This window comes from Ranitomeya imitator, chromosome 10 (genome assembly GCF_032444005.1).
Source record: "Ranitomeya imitator isolate aRanImi1 chromosome 10, aRanImi1.pri, whole genome shotgun sequence".
Lineage (NCBI taxonomy): Eukaryota > Metazoa > Chordata > Amphibia > Anura > Dendrobatidae > Ranitomeya > Ranitomeya imitator.
Window position 1 is genome coordinate 137,834,951 of NC_091291.1, and position 16,814 is coordinate 137,851,764.

General features: G+C 45.1%; 1 protein-coding gene across 2 annotated transcripts; it reads right to left on the bottom strand.

The window, feature by feature from the left end:
- Positions 1 to 246: 246 nt before the first annotated feature.
- On the bottom strand, positions 247 to 13,188 carry LOC138651091 (F-box only protein 2-like). 2 transcript variants are annotated; one of them, XM_069741076.1, is made up of 7 exons: positions 12,865 to 13,188; positions 10,643 to 10,744; positions 9,108 to 9,172; positions 8,251 to 8,377; positions 7,940 to 8,032; positions 7,687 to 7,822; positions 247 to 468 (listed from the first exon to the last, which is right to left on the bottom strand). In XM_069741076.1, exons 3-7 carry the CDS (start codon positions 9,142 to 9,144, stop codon positions 334 to 336), a joined length of 528 nt encoding a protein of 175 aa, XP_069597177.1. In that variant the 5' UTR covers positions 9,145 to 9,172; positions 10,643 to 10,744; positions 12,865 to 13,188; the 3' UTR covers positions 247 to 333. The 2 variants fall into 2 exon arrangements, with proteins under 2 accessions (XP_069597177.1, XP_069597176.1); XM_069741075.1 differs by lacking the exons at positions 10,643 to 10,744; positions 12,865 to 13,188 and adding an exon at positions 9,810 to 10,609.
- Between the last annotated feature and the right edge of the window lie 3,626 nt (positions 13,189 to 16,814).

The following is a 16,814-nucleotide window of genomic DNA, read 5'->3' on the forward strand; positions in this document are numbered from 1 at the left end:
CCCCTATAAATGATAATGTGCCTTAAAGCATGTCACAACAAGTGTTGACCAGACATGAACAAGGAGAGACCAAGTCTGCATGGAGGACTAGGGATGGTGGGGGGATGCTGCTGCATGCTGCCTAGAGCTGCACTGGTAATTACATGGCACTACTCCGAACGTCCCTAGTGACCCCCCATTGCTTTTTCTCACAGATACATAGCGGGTCACAACAGCTGTGCCGATAAATCACCCTTGAATCCTCAGTCTTGCAGCAATATCTTTATTAGTCCACAGAGATGTAGGCAGATCTGACCATGTGACACAGAAATAACACTATTCTTCTTTGGATTCCTAGACTTCGATCGTCACGCTGCTGTTGGTCATCCGGGCTCCATACCAGCCCTTCCAGTAAACCGCGTCTTGTCCGCTGTGAGTGAACTGGATGAAACGCACTCCGGGGCCATATTCTGAGAAGGTATGGCTGATCTGCAGAATAATCATCAGTCAGTGACCATAGGTTGAGAGAAATCACAAAAAGAATGGCTGTCATCTTTCAAAACAGCGCCACTCCTGTGCACAGGTTGGCTGTGATACTGCAGCTCAGTCACATGTTCTTCTAGTTACAGGACCAGACAGAACCTGTGGACGCGGATGGCGCTGCTTGTGTAAGACAGTGAACATGCCTATATAATGAAAAGTTCAGCAACTTTCTAATGTGACTTATTCTTCAGTTTTCAATGTCTGGTTGTCTAATCTCCGCCAGTGCTGCCATCGAGGCTCCTGATAGCACCAGGATTAGTATTCCTACAGGTAATACAAGACACAGGGCGCCATAAATAATGCAGGGGCGTGAATATTTCATCCATGTCCCCAGGATGCTGCAGATCATTGCTTCCTAAGTCTTCTCAGCTCCTGATAGACCCCGATAAATAACCCACGTGACCTGAAACACCCGAAAAATGTATTCGACAGAATAGAAATGACTGTATCTGATGAAGATCTGGTGAGGAGGCTGGCATGTACCCTGCCGCGGCTCCGGTGGGGGCGCCTTGTTACCCCCGCCAGTGTCCGTGTGTAGGGGTCTCTACTGCGGATCGGCGCCCCGAATGTGAACCATTGTTTTCTATATATTCTGGCTGGAGCAGATTATTGCTCTTCATCAGAAAATATTTCTATCCAGAAAAATACATTTATCGGATGTTTTCATTTTTATGACATTTTAGAGTGTGAGACGACACTGACCCCCCCGAGCCGGACTCACTGAGCTGATAGACCCCAATAACCCTCCATTTATTATGAGCTGTGATATAGTCCAGGTCTGAGGGTCCTGGAAATGAGAGGAGAGCAGCAAGACTGGGACCTCAGGGGCTGTGTATCTAATCCTATCCTGTGTGATACTCTCTGCTGAGCCGTGTATCTAATCCTATCCTGTGTGATACTCTCTGCTGAGCCGTGTATCTAATCCTATCCTGTGTGATACTCTCTGCTGAGCCGTGTATCTAATCCTATCCTGTGTGATACTCTCTGCTGAGCCGTGTATCTAATCCTATCCTGTGTGATACTCTCTGCTGAGCCGTGTATCTAATCCTATCCTGTGTGATACTCTCTGCTGAGCTGTGTATCTAATCCTCTCCTGTGTGATACTCTCTGCTGAGCCGTGTATCTAATCCTCTCCTGTGTGATACTCTCTGCTGAGCCGTGTATCTAATCCTCTCCTGTGTGATACTCTCTGCTGAGCTGTGTATCTAATCCTCTCCTGTGTGATACTCTCTGCTGAGCCGTGTATCTAATCCTCTCCTGTGTGATACTGTCTGCTGAGCCATGTATCTAATCCTCTCCTGTGTGATACTCTCTGCTGAGCCGTGTATCTAATCCTCTCCTGTGTGATACTCTCTGCTGAGCTGTGTATCTAATCCTATCCGGTGTGATACTCTCAGCTGAGCCGTGTATCTAATCCTATCCTGTGTGATACTCTCTGCTGAGCCATGTATCTAATCCCATCCTGTGTGATACTCTCTGCTGAGCTGTGTATCTAATCCTCTCCTGTGTGATACTCTTTGCTGAGATGTGTATCTAATCCTATCCTGTGTGATACTGTCTGCTGAGCTGTGTATCTAATCCTATCCTGTGCGATACTCTCTGCTGAGCTGTGTATCTAATCCTCTCCTGTGTGATACTGTCTGCTGAGCCATGTATCTAATCCTCTCCTGTGTGATACTCTCTGCTGAGCCATGTATCTAATCCTATCCTGTGTGATACTCTCTGCTGAGCTGTGTATCTAATCCTCTCCTGTGTGATACTCTCTGCTGAGCCGTGTATCTAATCCTCTCCTGTGTGATACTCTCTGCTGAGCCGTGTATCTAATCCTCTCCTGTGTGATACTCTCTGCTGAGCTGTGTATCTAATCCTCTCCTGTGTGATACTCTCTGCTGAGCCGTGTATCTAATCCTCTCCTGTGTGATACTGTCTGCTGAGCCATGTATCTAATCCTCTCCTGTGTGATACTCTCTGCTGAGCCGTGTATCTAATCCTCTCCTGTGTGATACTCTCTGCTGAGCTGTGTATCTAATCCTATCCGGTGTGATACTCTCAGCTGAGCCGTGTATCTAATCCTATCCTGTGTGATACTCTCTGCTGAGCCATGTATCTAATCCCATCCTGTGTGATACTCTCTGCTGAGCTGTGTATCTAATCCTCTCCTGTGTGATACTCTTTGCTGAGATGTGTATCTAATCCTATCCTGTGTGATACTGTCTGCTGAGCTGTGTATCTAATCCTATCCTGTGCGATACTCTCTGCTGAGCTGTGTATCTAATCCTCTCCTGTGTGATACTGTCTGCTGAGCCATGTATCTAATCCTCTCCTGTGTGATACTCTCTGCTGAGCCATGTATCTAATCCTATCCTGTGTGATACTCTCTGCTGAGCTGTGTATCTAATCCTCTCCTGTGTGATACTCTCTGCTGAGCCGGGTATCTAATCCTATCCTGTGTGATAATCTTTGCTGAGATGTGTATCTAATCCTATCCTGTGTGATACTGTCTGCTGAGCTGTGTATCTAATCCTATCCTGTGCGATACTCTCTGCTGAGCTGTGTATCTAATCCTCTCCTGTGTGATACTGTCTGCTGAGCCATGTATCTAATCCTCTCCTGTGTGATACTCTCTGCTGAGCCATGTATCTAATCCTCTCCTGTGTGATACTCTCTGCTGAGCCGTGTATCTAATCCTATCCTGTGTGATACTCTCTGCTGAGCCGTGTATCTAATCCTATCCTGTGTGATACTCTCTGCTGAGCCGTGTATCTAATCCTATCCTGTGTGATACTCTCTGCTGAGCTGTGTATCTAATCCTATCCTGTGTGATACTCTCTGCTGAGCTGTGTATCTAATCCTATCCTGTGTGATACTCTCTGCTGAGCTGTGTATCTAATCCTATCCTGTGTGATACTCTCTGCTGAGCCGTATATCTAATCCTATCCTGTGTGATACTCTCTGCTGAGCTGTGTATCTAACCCTATCCTGTGTGATACTGACTGCTGAGCTGTGTATCTAACCCTATCCTGTGTGATACTGTCTGCTGAGCTGTGTATCTAATCATATCCTGTGTGATACTCTCTGCTGAGCCGTGTATCTAATCCTATCCTGTGTGATACTCTCCGCTGAGCCGTGTATCTAATCCTATCCTGTGTGATACTCTCCGCTGAGCCGTGTATCTAATCATATCCTGTGTGATACTCTCTGCTGAGCCGTGTATCTAATCCTATCCTGTGTAATACTCTCTGCTGAGCCGTGTATCTAATCCTATCCTGTGTGATACTGTCTGCTGAGCTGTGTATCTAATCCTCTCCTGTGTGATACTCTCTGCTGAGCCGTGTATCTAATCCTCTCCTGTGTGATACTGACTACTGAGCTGTGTATCTAACCCTATCCTGTGTGATACTGTCTGCTGAGCCGTGTATCTAATCATATCCTGTGTGATACTCTCTGCTGAGCCGTGTATCTAATCCTATCCTGTGTGATACTCTCTGCTGAGCTGTGTATCTAATCCTATCCTGTGTGATACTCTCTGCTGAGCCGTATATCTAATCCTATCCTGTGTGATACTCTCTGCTGAGCTGTGTATCTAATCCTATCCTGTGTGATACTGTCTGCTGAGCTGTGTATCTAATCCTATCCTGTGTGATACTGTCTGCTGAGCCGTATATCTAATCCTATCCTGTGTGATACTCTCTGCTGAGCCATGTATCTAATCCCATCCTGTGTGATACTCTTTGCTGAGATGTGTATCTAATCCTATCCTGTGTGATACTGTCTGCTGAGCTGTGTATCTAATCCTATCCTGTGCGATACTCTCTGCTGAGCTGTGTATCTAATCCTATCCTGTGTGATACTCTCTGCTGAGCCATGTATCTAATCCCATCCTGTGTGATACTCTTTGCTGAGATGTGTATCTAATCCTATCCTGTGTGATACTGTCTGCTGAGCTGTGTATCTAATCCTATCCTGTGTGATACTGACTGCTGAGCTGTGTATCTAACCCTATCCTGTGTGATACTGTCTGCTGAGCCGTGTATCTAATCATATCCTGTGTGATACTCTCCGCTGAGCCGTGTATCTAATCCTATCCTGTGTGATACTCTCTGCTGAGCCGTGTATCTAATCCTATCCTGTGTGATACTGACTGCTGAGCTGTGTATCTAACCCTATCCTGTGTGATACTGTCTGCTGAGCTGTGTATCTAATCATATCCTGTGTGATACTCTCTGCTGAGCCGTGTATCTAATCCTATCCTGTGTGATACTCTCCGCTGAGCCGTGTATCTAATCCTATCCTGTGTGATACTCTCCGCTGAGCCGTGTATCTAATCATATCCTGTGTGATACTCTCTGCTGAGCCGTGTATCTAATCCTATCCTGTGTAATACTCTCTGCTGAGCCGTGTATCTAATCCTATCCTGTGTGATACTGTCTGCTGAGCTGTGTATCTAATCCTCTCCTGTGTGATACTCTCTGCTGAGCCGTGTATCTAATCCTATCCTGTGTGATACTGTCTGCTGAGCTGTGTATCTAATCCTCTCCTGTGTGATACTGACTACTGAGCTGTGTATCTAACCCTCTCCTGTGTGATACTGTCTGCTGAGCCGTGTATCTAATCATATCCTGTGTGATACTCTCTGCTGAGCCGTGTATCTAATCCTATCCTGTGTGATACTCTCTGCTGAGCTGTGTATCTAATCCTATCCTGTGTGATACTGTCTGCTGAGCTGTGTATCTAATCCTATCCTGTGTGATACTGTCTGCTGAGCCGTATATCTAATCCTATCCTGTGTGATACTCTGTGCTGAGCTGTGTATCTAATCCTATCCTGTGTGATACTCTCTGCTGAGCCATGTATCTAATCCTATCCTGTGTGATACTCTTTGCTGAGATGTGTATCTAATCCTATCCTGTGTGATACTGTCTGCTGAGCTGTGTATCTAATCCTATCCTGTGCGATACTCTCTGCTGAGCCGTGTATCTAATCATATCCTGTGTGATACTCTCCGCTGAGCCGTGTATCTAATCCTATCCTGTGTGATACTCTCCGCTGAGCCGTGTATCTAATCCTATCCTGTGTGATACTCTCTGCTGAGCCGTGTATCTAATCCTATCCTGTGTGATACTGACTGCTGAGCTGTGTATCTAACCCTATCCTGTGTGATACTGTCTGCTGAGCTGTGTATCTAATCCTATCCTGTGTAATACTCTCTGCTGAGCCGTGTATCTAATCCTATCTTGTGTGATACTGTCTGCTGAGCCGTGTATCTAATCCTATCCTGTGTGATACTCTCCGCTGAGCCGTGTATCTAATCCTATCCTGTGTGATACTGTCTGCTGAGCCGTGTATCTAATCCTCTCCTGTGTGATACTGACTGCTGAGCTGTGTATCTAACCCTATCCTGTGTGATACTGTCTGCTGAGCCGTGTATCTAATCCTATCCTGTGTGATACTCTCCGCTGAGCCGTGTATCTAATCCTATCCTGTGTGATACTGTCTGCTGAGCCGTGTATCTAATCCTCTCCTGTGTGATACTGACTGCTGAGCTGTGTATCTAACCCTATCCTGTGTGATACTGTCTGCTGAGCCGTGTATCTAATCATATCCTGTGTGATACTCTCCGCTGAGCCGTGTATCTAATCCTATCCTGTGTGATACTCTCCGCTGAGCCGTGTATCTAATCATATCCTGTGTGATACTCTCTGCTGAGCCGTGTATCTAATCCTATCCTGTGTGATACTCTCTGCTGAGCCGTGTATCTAATCCTCTCCTGTGTGATACTGTCTGCTGAGCCGTGTATCTAATCCTATCCTGTGCGATACTCTCTGCTGAGCTGTGTATCTAATCTCATCATGTGTGATACTCTCTGCTGAGCTGTGTATCTAATCCTATCCTGTGTGATACTCTCTGCTGAGCCGTGTATCTAATCCTATCCTCTGTGATACTGTCTGCTGAGCCGTGTATCTAATCCTATCCTGTGCGATACTCTCTGCTGAGCCGTGTATCTAATCCTATCCTGTGTGATACTCTCTGCTGAGCTGTGTATCTAATCCTATCCTGTGTGATACTCTCTGCTGAGCTGTGTATCTAATCCTATCCTGTGTGATACTCTCTGCTGAGCCGTGTATCTAATCCTATCCTCTGTGATACTGTCTGCTGAGCCGTGTATCTAATCCTATCCTGTGTGATACTCTCTGCTGAGCCGTGTATCTAGTCCTCTCCTGTGTGATACTGTCTGCTGAGCCGTGTATCTAATCCTATCCTGTGCGATACTCTCTGCTGAGCTGTGTATCTAATCTCATCATGTGTGATACTGTCTGCTGAGCTGTGTATCTAATCCTATCCTGTGTGATACTCTCTGCTGAGCCGTGTATCTAATCCTATCCTGTGTGATACTGTCTGCTGAGATGTGTATCTAATCCTATCCTGTGTGATACTGTCTGCTGAGCTGTGTATCTAATCCAATCATCTGATACTGACAGCTGGGCCGTGTATCTCAGCACAGTTTCTTGTGGAGTACTTTGGGTACTTCCGGTGTAAGATTCATCCTTTATATAAATCCTGACGTCAGAAAAGAGGCTGAAACACGATGGAGATGAATCACTGATCGGCCGATAACGGCGGAAATTGCAGCAATGAAATCTCCCCGGATCCCGACTGTGGGAACAGGGAAGGAAAATATCTGCAGAACTCATTAAAAAAATCTCCCAACTTCCTATTTATTAGACTTGCACTTTGGCTGGAATAAACCTGTGTGATTTCTACGGGACGATGCGATAATGACATTCTTCCACTAGGTGTCGCTGTTGTACACTTTTCTACCTTGATGCTTCTGGGGTGCAGTGTTGTGGGGTCTGTGTATCTAAGCTGTTGTGTGATACCTCCCCGCACATTAAGGCCTCATTCAATGTCCGATTCTCTCATGTGTGAGAAAAATGAGCCCGTTATTTTGATCAGACTTTGGTCCGTTATTCTCGTATGTGCAGAAAAAGTTCTCCGCCTTCTCCTAAGTGACAATCCGTGAAAATCGTATTCAGATGTCGTCTGATTTTTTTTTCTCAGACCCATTGACTTGCGATCAGCTCAAAAGCGGACATGTCTCAGACAGCGCTCGTACGTGAACACCGGGCGTGTGCCCGAGCTGACGGGTGGGCGCCATTTCCTCACCTGGTTCCAGGCGCCGTCCGTGTTCTCGGGGACGGTGATGTTCTCACTGCAGTATTCACTGATGACATCACGGCTGTCGGACAAGAGCTGCGCTCTCAGCTCATAGCAGCATCCACAGTCAGTCCGCGCCCCATACCTGCAAGCAGAGGCACTCAGCTTTCCCAGGCTCCTGAGTGGCCAGCCTAGTAATACACCCCTCCCCATACATAGCAGACAGCAGTCAGGCGGCATTCCTGGACACCAATCATCTCACCAGTCGCTGACCACAATGTTGGGTTGGGCGTCCAACACTTCCTCGGTAAATCCTTCCTGAAGGAGATCGATCAGTTGGGATTTTTTGCACAACCTGAGAAGAGAAGATCTCCATCAAATGGATTGTACAGGGGAAAAAAAAGATCAGTTTGCTTCTAAAAACAGCGCCCCCACGTGTCCACAGGTTGTATCTGGTACCGCAGCTCAGCAGCATTGAACTGAACGTGACAGCGCTGCAGTACCAGACACAACCTGTGGACGACTGTGGCGCTGTTCCTGTACAGTCCCTTTAATTCTTAGTCGGTCACTTACTCAAAGGACGTAACAAAGTACTTGGAGACCCCGTCAGACGGAAACGGCGCCCCGCAGTCCCCCGGGAGGTCCTCCACCTTCCACTCGTCTCCTCCATTCTCTACTAGTTCCCAATGCTCCAGGCCCTCTGTACACAGAGAACACACAATGCGCAGGGCGGCAGGTACAGGAATATGATAGATTAGGGGGTCCGCCAGCTTTATTTGTTTGGGGTCTTATATATATATATTACTTAAAGGGGTTGTCCATCTTATAAACATTTTGAACCAAAGTTCGATAAAATACCAACTGCCGGCGCACTCGACCCAGTAGATCTTCATCACTGCAGCATGGAGTGACGGCAGCCCCTATGACAGTCACATGGTGACGGATTGGCTGCAGCGGTCAGGCGACTAGAATGTATATATATAATGAAAGGTAAGGGTGTGGAAGAATGGAAGCGTCAGGTAAGAAGTTATATACGTGGTCTTCTTGTATGGGGGGAATAGTAACCGCTGCTGTCAGTCAGTGCGGCCCACCCGGGTGGTAAAAAGGGGCCCAAGTTTAAGGAATGGCCGACCTAATATTCCACCTCATGTCATGGCGGAACGTTTGGAGCCCGACACGGAGCGACCTCCTTCATCGTTCTTAGGTCTCGTGTTTCTGGGATTATTGACCATTATGATGTTTGATCTTGTAAAGTTCCGGTAAAGTCTCCACGATGAGGACTGAGAATGAGGTGAGGACCCTACTAGCAGCTCAGTGTATCTCAGCATGCCGGACCCCTGTATGTGGCCTGGGGGGCTACGAGATGGATATTTGGGCTATGAAATGTCTTATTTTTCTTATATTTCCGCATTTTTTAGTGTTGCACTTACCTTCTCCGCACGGGTTTTTAATGAGATTTTTCGCCATTTTTCGGTATTCTCGACTGCGGCGTTATCTAAACGGCGTGGAAAGAAAGGGTTAACGCTGTCAGCGAAGCTCGAGCGCTGTCGGGGGCTGACGGTCTGCGCAGATCCCACCCCGAGGACGTGTTACAATGGAAATTCTCGCTTCGTTACAATGTATCAGCGGAGGTCATCGGCCCACCCAGATACATTGCACCAAACTCACAGCGGGACGAAGCAGCCAGGAACGGTTTTAACACTTTAGATACTAATAAGAAGGTTTCAAATCACTGACAGCAACCAGAGATTTTGGAAATAATGAGGCGCGACCCCCCTGACCCCCAACATCTGCAGCAACAACAACTATTATATAGAATTGCCCCAAGACTGGCGGAAAACCCGTAACAGAAGGGCATGTGTGTACGCAGGATCCGGCGTCAGATGTAGCAGAGCTGAAACTGCTCTCAAAGTCTTAACTATCAGCAGGAAAACTGGCAGTCCTGTGCAAATCTACAGAGATGACAAACTAGAGCAGAAGTAGCAGAGAGATTAATTGATCGGACACTTTACATAGGACTGCAGGTTTGCGTACCGCTTTATTTTATCTCAAATATGCACGAAATAAGTAAATGACAAACTCGTCTCTGCTACATCTGTACATGCAATGATTGATCTGCAGGATCTACTCACTGGCAGGACAGACGGGCCGAGCTGAAGGGCGTCCGGAGCGGCTCCCTGCGCCGTCTTCCCAGGACTTTACACTCGACAGTCTGGAGGCTGCACCGTAATGTGACATCGGAAGCTGCCAACCTCCTCCCTGCACCATCCTGCAGACAAAGCATCTGCGCAGGCGTGGCCCGGCAGGGCTGCGGACCCCGTCCTCATATTGATCCGACAAATCACCGGCCAAGAAAAATGCAGCAGCCGCCACCACGGGCAGCGGAGACCACGTCTGATCTGAAAATCCTGTTCTCTCCGAAACCAGATAGGACTACGGAATGCCAAAATAAATGAATGCCGCCTAATAACCTTCAGCTCACCCCGAATAATCGGCCAACAAGCAACATGGCCCCCGATCCAGCTCCCACCAGGGGTCCCACTGACTAGTGATGCTGATGCAAGTGATTTATCTGTTCACCTCTAAAAAAGAATCGCCATTCCTAACTCTGAAAAAGTTGGGTCATCAATTTTGTAACGTCGGCCATGTTCGATGTCAAAAGTGGCGTAACGCGAAGCCCCCCAACTATCAAGGGTCAATAACAGTAGTATCTGGCACATAGCTTTGGTTATGATTGGCCAGCTCAGACAATACACAGGTTTGGCCACAAGGTGGCAGCCAAGGAGAATGAATAGAAAAATGTTGCAGGTTTTTTAGACCCAGGGCTGGACTGGCCGTCGGCAAATCGGGCAAACTCCAGATGGGCTGCACCGGCCATGAGTTATATTGATTGTGACACTTAACAGACAAAAATTAACAGCTGTGGAGGAGCAAAGGGCCGTTGGCTCCCGGTTTTGTCACTTACTCCGGCAGGATTGAGGCTTCCTTCTTCTGGGTGGGGTGTTGACATCACTGCCCATGCAGGCCCACTGTGGCTGCGGTGGACGGGCATCAGGAGTACCTATAACTAATAGTTTCTTTTTTTTACATTTTCTTATATTATTGGGTCTGGGGGTTGGATGGTTGGGGACATCATACTGTACGGGGGGCTGTGGGGGACATAATACAATATATAAGGAGCTCTGCAGCCATCATACTGTAGGGTGGGCTGTGGTCACCGTACTGTGTGGGGGGTTGTGGTGACCATTATATCAGCATACCATGTGAGGGTCTATTGGGGCCATTATACTGTGTACGTGGAGGAGTGTGGGGACATCGTAGTGTGTGGGGACATTTTGGGGGCATCATACTCTATTGGAGGTCGTGAAAGGGGTATCATAGTGGGTGAGAACACTAAGGGGCTTCAGTAAGAGCAAAATAAGTGTGGAAGTGCCGCAATACATGTCCCTCAGCTGTGTGCCATTACTGAACTGAGGAGCCCTGTGATTTCTATATACGCTCCTGCTCAGGGGCATCATTACACTAAAGAGGCACTGGGGGGATTATTATAAGGAGGCACAATGAGGGGATCACTCACTATAGGGAAAGCACAGGGGGTTTGTATTACTATAAGGTGGTACAGAATCATTATTATTATAAGGGGTCACAGGGTTATTATTATAAGGGTCACAGGGGAATTATTATTATAAGGGTCACAGGGATTATTATTATAAGGGGTCACAGGGGGATTATTATTATAAGGGGTCACAGGGGGATTATTATTATAAGGATCACAGGGGGATTACTATTATAAGAGTCACATGGGGATTATTATTATAAGGGGTCACAGGGGAATTATTATTATAAGGGGTCACAGGGGGATTATTATTATAAGGGTCACAGAGGGATTATTATTATAAGGGGTCACAGGGGGATTATTATTATAAGGGTCACAGGGGGATTATTATTATAAGGGGTCACAGAGGGATTATTATAAGGGTCACAGGGGAATTATTATTATTATATGGGTCACAGAGGGATTATTATTATAAGGGGTCACAGGGGAATTATTATTATAAGGGTCACAGGGGGATTATTATCATAAGAGTCACAGGAGGATTATTATTATAAGGGGTCACAGGGGAATTATTATTATAAGGGTCACAGGGGGATTATTATTATAAGGGTCACAGAGGGATTATTGTTGTAAGGGGTCACAGGGGGATTATTATTATAAGGGTCACAGGGGGATTATTATTATAAGGGGTCACAGGGGGATTATTATTATAAGGGGTCACAGGGGGATTATTATTATAAGGGGTCACAGGGGGATTATTATTATAAGGGTCACAGGGGGATTATTATTATAAGGGTCACAGGGGGATTATTATTATAAGGGGTCACAGGGGAATTATTATTATAAGGGTCACAGGGGGATTATTATTATAAGGGTCACAGGGGGATCATTATTATAAGGGGTCACAGGGGAATTATTATTATAAGGGTCACAGGGGGATTATTATCATAAGAGTCACAGGGGGATTATTATTATAAGGGGTCACAGGGGAATTATTATTATAAGGGTCACAGGGGGATTATTATTATAAGGGTCACAGAGGGATTATTGTTATAAGGGGTCACAGGGGGATTATTATTATAAGGGTCACAGGGGGATTATTATTATAAGGGGTCACAGGGGGATTATTATTATAAGGGTCACAGAGGGATTATTATAAGGGGTCACAGGGGGATTATTATTATAAGGGTCACAGGGGGATTATTATTATAAGGGGTCACAGGGGAATTATTATTATAAGGGTCACAGGGGGATTATTATCATAAGAGTCACATGGGGATTATTATTATAAGGGGTCACAGGGGAATTATTATTATAAGGGGTCACAGGGGAATTATTATTATAAGGGTCACAGAGGGATTATTATTATAAGGGGTCACAGGGGGATTATTATTATGAGGGTCACAGGGGGATTATTATTATAAGGGGTCACAGGGGAATTATTATTATAAGGGTCACAAGGGGATTATTATTATAAGGGTCACAGGGGGATTATTATTATAAGGGTCACAGAGGGATTATTATTATAAGGGGTCACAGGGGGAATTATTATTATAAGGGGTCACAGGGGAATTATTATTATAAGGGTCATAGGGGGATTATTATTATAATAGTGCGTCCGGAAGACTAACCGCTGTGCTGCAGAGGGTGACCGCAGCCGGTGTACACTGGACGCCGACAATGGTCACAGGTGCCTCGGCCGGACGCACGGTGTATGCGGCGGAAATGGGATGGACGGGTTGCGGAGAGACATCACCGACTGAGAGGACGGGTGCGCAGAAGGAACAAGAAACCAACGCGTTTCCAGGGACAGCAACCCTCTTCATCAGGGGAGTTGCTGCCTGCGACTTACAACGTCCTTAAATAGATTCAGGGTCAACTTTTTTTTTTCTTTCTTCTCCTTTCCCTTTATTGAGCACAGCTGCGGTTAGTTGGTATAAAGTGTTTGGAGTCCAATCAATGATCAATGAGGGTAAATAAAGAAAAGTTAGTGGACTGATCGGAGCGATACATATGGTGCTTGTTTACAGTTGTCCAAATAAACTGGGCAGTATAAAATCAAAAACTTTGCGATAAAAACGTGTAAAAACATGTTGCAGCATATTATTAAAAGAAAAAATTAAAATGGAAAGCTGTCATTAGACAGTGTAAAAATCAATAATGATCCTACGTGTGTATTTACATGCGTAAAAAATAGGATGCTAAAATATATAGCAAAATGTATTGGATTAATATCATGCGCATATACAGGGGGCTTTGGGGGGGTTTCTCTTTGGTCCCAAAGCTGTATTGCAATATTAATAGAATGACAGAATCATTTCCATTATTGGCGATATATATTGATTCTCCTAGGAGAGTTATATACGAAATTAAACATGAATTATATTCATGGTCCCCAGATATCTCGGTTAGTGATCAAAAGAGCAGATGTATGTTAGAATATATGTTCTTACATCGAAAAAATGGGGGGGATATGCGTCTGTTTGCATTCCAATTCTGGTGCAAAAAGAGAAAAAAAAAACATTCATATACTTCTAGCATTGCTTTATTGAAATGCGTAAAGCTCTATTTCCTGATTTAATCCTTTAGGTGCCAGGGTGTCTAGAGTGAAAATCCATTTGGATTCCGCCCTGGACATTAGTTTAATGTAGTCGCACCCCCTCCAATTTGGAGGGACTAGTTGGATGCCATAAAAAATGATCTCTGAACAAGAGTTATTGTGGTTTTCACAAAAATGTCGCGAAAGAGGATGACCTTTGAACCCTTTCCTGATATCTAAATGTTCCTTATTACGGACCCTCAGTCGTCTTTTAGTGCGACCCTCGTAGAACTTGTTGCATGGGCATATCAGGATGTAGATAACCCCCGAAGATTCACAGGTATTAGCTGACCTGATTTGGTATTGTTGAGTGCCCTCCGCATTTTTAAAGGAAGTCTGGGTTTTCCTGCCACATTTAGTGCGCTGGCAACACAGGCATTTACCGCATGATATACAGCCCGTAGTTTTAGGTAATGGTTGTTTGGTATTTTGGTTTTTATTTGTGGCTAATGGTTTTGTTGTTGGAGCAAGTATTAAACCCAAATTCTGAGCTTTAGTATATACAAATTTGGGTTGGTGTGGTAATGGGTTACCGATATACTTGTCACCCTGCAGGATTGGCAAATGTTTGTAAATTATATTTCTGAATTTTCTATCATTAGAATGAAACTGAGTTATGATTGGTAGTCTGGATATTTGTTCTTGTAGGGTGGGGAAGTGGGGGTTTACTCCAGTTTTGTGTATCATGGATTCTCTGGTGATGTTGGGTAATCTCTAGTCTAGATTTCTTTAGAGCCGATGGATCAGACCCTTTTGCTGCGAATTCTTCCCTTAGTTGGTCAGTTTCCATTAGGTAGTCTTCATTATTTGTGCAATTGCGTCTAATACGCATGAATTGTCCCTTAGGGATCGACGTGAGCCAGTTAGGTAGGTGACAGCTGGTTATGTGTATGAAACTATTTGAATCAATATCTTTGCGGTAACATTTTGTAGTTAGTCTATCATTCTCTACGTAGATGGATAGGTCCAAGAAATTGACATTAGTTCTACTAGTGGTGGGTGTAGATTCCAACCCATAATCATTATTATTTAAGTTGGAGATGAAAGATTTTAAGGTAGTCGAAGGGCCATTCCAAATGAAAAGAATGTCGTCTATAAAACGATGCCACAGGACTAATCCTGCACGTAGTTTACCTCTTGGGCTTCTTTCACACTTCCGTCGGTACGGGGCCATCGCTAAGCATCGGCGCGAAGCACCGACGGACGTTGTGAAAATTCGGCACAATGTGGGCAGCGGATGCAGTTTTTCAACGCATCCGCTGCCCATTCTAAAGTCCTGGGGAGGAGGGGGCGGAGTTCTGGCTGCGCATGCGCGGTAGGAAATGCAGGACCCGACGTACGAAAAAACGTTCCCTTGAACGTTTTTTCGTGTCGACGGTCCACCAAAACACGACGCAACCAGTGCACGACGGACGCAACGTATGGCCATACGTTGCAATCCAAGTCTAAGGGAAAAAAACGCATCCTGCGGGCACATTTGCAGGATGCGTTTTCTTCCCAAACCGATGCATTGCGACAGAGGCCAAACGACACAAGTGTGAAAGTAGCCTTACATAGATGTGGTCATGTTCCCACTTGCCTACATAAATGTTTGCATAGCTGGGCGTGAACCGCGTACCCATCGCGGTCCCATGCATTTGGAGGTAATGTTGGTTGCCGTACTTGAAATAGCCGTGCTTTAATTTAAATTCAATACTTTTTATGATGAATTCAATTTGTGGTTCTTTATAGGGCTTCAATAAATGTAAGTAGAAATCCGCTGCTTGACACCCTTTACCATGGTCGATGACTGTATATAGCGATTTTATGTCAGGCGTACCTATGATTAAATTTTGTTCCCATTTCATTTTATCCAAAATTTGTAAAGTGTGATTGGTGTCCTTGAGGTATGCTGTATTAGAGGCATGCATTATTGTAAATGAGAATCCACGTACGTGTTTTTGTGTATCTTGGGAATATGGTAGAAAATTGCCATTCTTGGGGTTTTATTATTGATAAATTTAAATTCTTTCATAGTAAGGATGCCTGATGATTTGTCGGCATTGGCTAGTGTATTTATTTAGGCTAAGTAATGTGCAGTGGGGTCTGAATTGATTTTAGTGTATGTGATGGTGTCATCCAGGAGTCTTAGTGACTCGTGATACATTACGCTGTCCATCACCACTATCCCGCCTCCTTTATCCGCGGGACGGATTATGATTTTGTTATTTTCTTGAAGATCAATTATGGCCTTTTTCTCCTGGGGGTTTACATTACAAGGAGTGTATTTTGGAGTTCTATTGTGTGCGTTTTTTGATATCCTTTGTGACCATGCATTCAAATGCTTTAAAGGAGTTTGATTATTCTTGAATAGGGTTAAAGGTGGATGGTAACGATATATTGGTGTGGATATAGTGATATGTGGTTGTACTGAGAGTAGAATACTGAGTCACCCTCTGCAGCACAGCGGTTATTCTTCCGGACGCAGGCGCACCGCTTGTCGTTCCCACACCCTGGATCAACACAGTGAGCACCGCCTGAAACCTGACTAACCACACGAGGTTACCGCCATCAAAGCCTGTTAGATCCTCCCACGGATATTAACCACCGAGTCCACCATATTTTATACAGACAATTCACTACGAATACCTACTGTGCTGTTACTAGGGGCAACCTAACAGGATTCTATATCCACCTCTGAATAACAGTGCCACTCATCAGATCCGTCCTTTTGGCATAACCGCAGTAAGTTTCTCTTCATTTACATATTTAATATCTTCACAATTTGGCTTTACACATGTATGGAGCAGCGCGGTAATATATTCTTGTTTTTTTAGGATTATTATTATTATAAAGGTCATGAGGGGATTATTATTATAAGGGTCACGGGGATTATTATTATAAGGGGTCACAGGGGGATTATTATTATAAGGGGTCACAGGGGGATTATTAGGGTATGTGCACACGTTGCGGATTCTCTGCGGATCCGCAGCGTTTTTTGCA

Excerpts from the sequence above, each read along its gene's own strand:
- LOC138651091 (XM_069741076.1), bottom strand. The coding sequence starts at position 9,144 with ATGGCGAAAAATCTCATTAAAAACCCGTGCGGAGAAG. Across the intron at positions 8,033-8,250 it reads TACTTTGTTACGTCCTTTGA|GTTGTGCAAAAAATCCCAAC; the intron begins GTAAGTGACCGA and ends TTCTCTTCTCAG. Across the intron at positions 469-7,686 it reads CGGACGGCGCCTGGAACCAG|ATCAGCCATACCTTCTCAGA; the intron begins GTGAGGAAATGG and ends ATTATTCTGCAG.